This window comes from Babesia bigemina, scaffold Bbigscaff_73291, assembly GCF_000981445.1.
Source record: "Babesia bigemina genome assembly Bbig001, scaffold Bbigscaff_73291".
NCBI lineage: Eukaryota > Apicomplexa > Aconoidasida > Piroplasmida > Babesiidae > Babesia > Babesia bigemina.
In genome coordinates this window covers 1-3,815 of record NW_012237286.1, presented here as the reverse complement: position 1 = coordinate 3,815, position 3,815 = coordinate 1, and the positions used below count along the sequence as shown (strand labels likewise).

Genomic DNA, 3,815 nt, shown 5'->3' with positions numbered 1-3,815 from the left:
TTACTTAGCGCAGAAGGATTCAGCTACATATCTATCATGGGCTATCTACTCACCATGGACGCTTTATAGATTTCTTAACTGTCTATATGATGCCTTCTGCAACATATCCTGTAAAGACTGGGGATGCCCTAGTTGTGTTCCAGCTGACTCATGTAAGAAGGGTCAGCACGGTGTAGGCAACAGCTGTAGATGCAACTCACTGGTTGGATGCCGAGGTGTATTAAGCACGTTCTACAACTACGGATTCACATTCGGTAATGCAACTAGCTTGCTGGACATAAACAATAAAAGGTATTGCCGTAACTTCCAAGCTCAATTGAAAAATGTCCTCGATTCGGAATATTTCAGGAAGCTGTTTGAAAAATGCGATGAATTCCTCTGGATCATTAGACAACCATTCTCCTACCTTGTGCTCGCCCTCTGGCTCCTCTCTCTGTTGTACCTCCTCCACATCATGGTCGTCCGCCTCGACCTGCTCCACATCAAATCGCATCTGCACTCACCATCATCACATCGTATAGCCGCGCAATCATTGTTGGCTGCAGCGCGTCTCGGCAAACTTGCCAAGATATCGTACCTGCAACCGTAATTGTATTCACATCTGTAATTCACAGCAACTCACCTAGCATCACCTACTCACCTAACCGACAAACGTAGTCTAATGTCTCGAATTACTCTAGCGGCAACCTGTGAACTAAATGGCACATGAATTAGGTGATGAGTGATAGACAATGCAAAGTGCTAAGCCAGCACCCAGGCAAAGTGCTAACCTAGCACGCAGGCTAAGTGCTAAGCTGGCACCCAGGCAAAGTGGTAAGCTAGCAACCAGGCAAAGTGGTAAGCTGGCAACCAGGCAAAGTGGTAAGCTAGCACCCAGGCAAAGTGCTAAGCTAGCACCCAGGCAAAGTGCTAACCTAGCACGCAGGCTAAGTGCTAAGCTGGCACCCAGGCAAAGTGCTAAGCTAGCAACCAGGCAAAGTGGTAACCTAGCGACTAGGCAAAGTGGTAAGCTAGCACACAAGCAAAGTGGTAACCTAGCAACCAGGCAAAGTGGTAAGCTGGCACCCAGGCAAAGTGGTAAGCTGGCAACCAGGCAACGTGGTAAGCTAGCAACCAAGCAACGTGCTGACCTAACGGCTGACCAAGTTAGTGGTTACGGCAGCGATGACAGTTGATGGTTACGGCAGCGATGACAGTTGATGGTTACGGCAGCGATGACAGTTGATGGTTACGGCAGCGATGACAGTTGATGGTCACGGCAGCGATGACATGGTGACCAAAGTGGTGATTATTATCCACTCTACATCGCCTTTTAATCCACCTTACATCGCTCCTTTATCCACTCTACATCGCCCCTCTATCCACTCTACATCGCCCCTTAACCCACTCTACATCGTCCCTTTATCCACTCTACATCGCTCCCTAATCCACTCTACATCGCCCCTTAACCCACTCTACATCGCTCCCTTACCCACTCCACATCGCCCATTTACCCCTTCTACATCGCCCCTTTACCCACTCTACATCGCCCCTTTATCCACTCTACATCGCCCCTTAACCCACTCTACATCGCCCCTTAATCCACTCTACATCGCCCCTTTATCCACCCTTCATCGCTCCCTAACCCACTCTACATCGCTCCTTTATCCACCCTTCATCGCTCCCTAACCCACTCTACATCGCCCCCTAACCCACTCTACATCGCTCCCTTATCCCACTCTACATCGCCCCTTAACCCACTCTACATCGCTCCTTAACCCACTCTACATCGCTCCTTTACCCACTCCACATCGCTCCCTAACCCACTCTACATCGCCCCTTTATCCACCCTACATCGCTCCCTAACCCACTCTACATCGCTCCCTAACCCACTCCACATCGCCCCTTATCCACTCTACATCGCCCCTTTATCCACTCCACATCGCTCCCTTATCCACTCTACATCGCTCCCTTATCCACTCTACACCGCCCCTTTATCCACTCTACATCGCCCCTTTATCCACTCCACATCGCTCCCTAACCCACTCTACATCGCTCCTCTATCCACTCTACATCGCCCCTTTATCCACTCCACATCGCTCCTCTATCCACTCTACATCGCTCCCTAACCCACTCTACAACGCCCCTTAACCCACTCTACATCGCTCCTTATCCACTCTACATCGCCCCTTTATCCACTCTACATCGCCCCTTAACCCACTCTACATCGCCCCTTTACCCACTCTACATCGCTCCTTAACCCACTCTACATCCCTCGAATTACCTCGCCTTAATACCGCTATGACCTCTATAAACCATTACAATAACTTGTGCCCTGTCACCCTTCATTTCCCTGCTTCCACCTCTTGCCACTGCCCTGACCATGTGCCGCCTAGGGAGCTTGGCGAGAAATTTCATGAAAATAAAAAGTGCGAAATTACCTCAAATAACAACCCTACTAACATCCTTAATAATCTCTGCTCTGGCCTTGAGACCTTTCTCGGCTTCAACTCTGCTAACAAAGGCTACAATGGCACTGGGATAGTGTACTCCGACCTTGATAGGCTGTGTGACGGGGTGATGGGATTTTTGAGTGGTGTTCTCAGTAACATCTACAAGCATTTAGGGCAGCATAAAAACACTTTAAATGATGCAATTACGTCACTTAACACCAATAAACACCTTGGTAAAAAAGGTTTTAATGCTGCGATTGTGAAGGTGGTCGCAGGGGTGCGGGGGTATAATGATAAGGTGAAGAGGTCAAATGATGATATCAAGAGACCGATTGAAACGCTATTAACACATGTCAATGAAGAAGTTATGAAGAAGGTAAGTGCAATTTTAAATGATAATGCTGCTTCAGGTCAGAATACATACAGTGACAAGGACATCGAGAAAGTCAAGCGAGCCGTGACGGAGGCTACCAATCTGGTCAAAACATGCATTGACTCGTCTAACGCCTATTTATTTGGCATAGACAGCCAACGAAAAAACATAAATGACTTAAATCACGAATTAAAACTTAATGTACATAATGTTACAAAACATGTAAAACATGAGAGTGGACGCCTTCACGACTTAGCGTGGAAGGCGAAGGGTGACTTGGAAGCAATGGATAAAGTCATTAATGATAAGCTCAAAACGGTGAAAGAGAACGTTAATTGCAGAATAAAAATAGAGGTGAATGAACTTGTCGAAAATCTGAAGTTAAAAGTCTCGGCAATCTTGATACAACTTAAGCAAATTAGTGAGAATCTGGCAGACAGTCTGAGCAATCTAGAATTGTGGATGGAAAAAACCAAACATATGATTGACAATGCAGTTGCAAAGCTTGATTTAATCATCAATAAAACTGTTGGAAGAGAAAACCGAGAATTCATAACATCGATGACGGAGCAGATTGGAAGAGATGTTAAACAGCTTCACAGTGCGGGACAAGATGCGAAAAACAGAGTAGCTGCGTTGGTTAGGGATGCACATCTGAAAGTACGTGAGTTACAGACGGCACTGCAGTTTGATTTGGGCACAATTAAAGATGAGATCAGAAGTAAGGTCAGCAAGGTTGTCTCAGCGATTGTGTCGCTTGGGAGACAGTTTTACGACGGTAGCATCAAAACGCCAACAATATTGAGGAGATTATAACACATATTCAAGGAGAGGTGAAAAGCATTAAAGGGCATGTTGGTGAACCACGAAAACCAGGAAACCTTAAACCACCAGATGGCAGCGTATACCCAAATTGGGAAGAGTTCAAAAAAATTTAAAAGATCTGGTCCATCATATTAAAGGAGAAAGCGTACGTAGGGGTGTAACTGGCAAGGGTATAGAACATATTA

At 46.4% G+C, this 3,815-nt stretch overlaps 1 protein-coding gene across 1 annotated transcript; it reads left to right on the top strand.

Moving 5' to 3' along the window:
* Positions 1 to 2,280: 2,280 nt before the first annotated feature.
* BBBOND_0004780 (hypothetical protein, conserved) lies at positions 2,281 to 3,621 on the top strand (the record flags this gene model as incomplete). The annotated part of the gene is made up of 1 exon (XM_012915309.1): positions 2,281 to 3,621. The coding sequence occupies one exon, from the start codon at positions 2,281 to 2,283 to the stop codon at positions 3,619 to 3,621; it is 1,341 nt and encodes a 446-aa protein (XP_012770763.1).
* Positions 3,622 to 3,815: the final 194 nt, after the last annotated feature.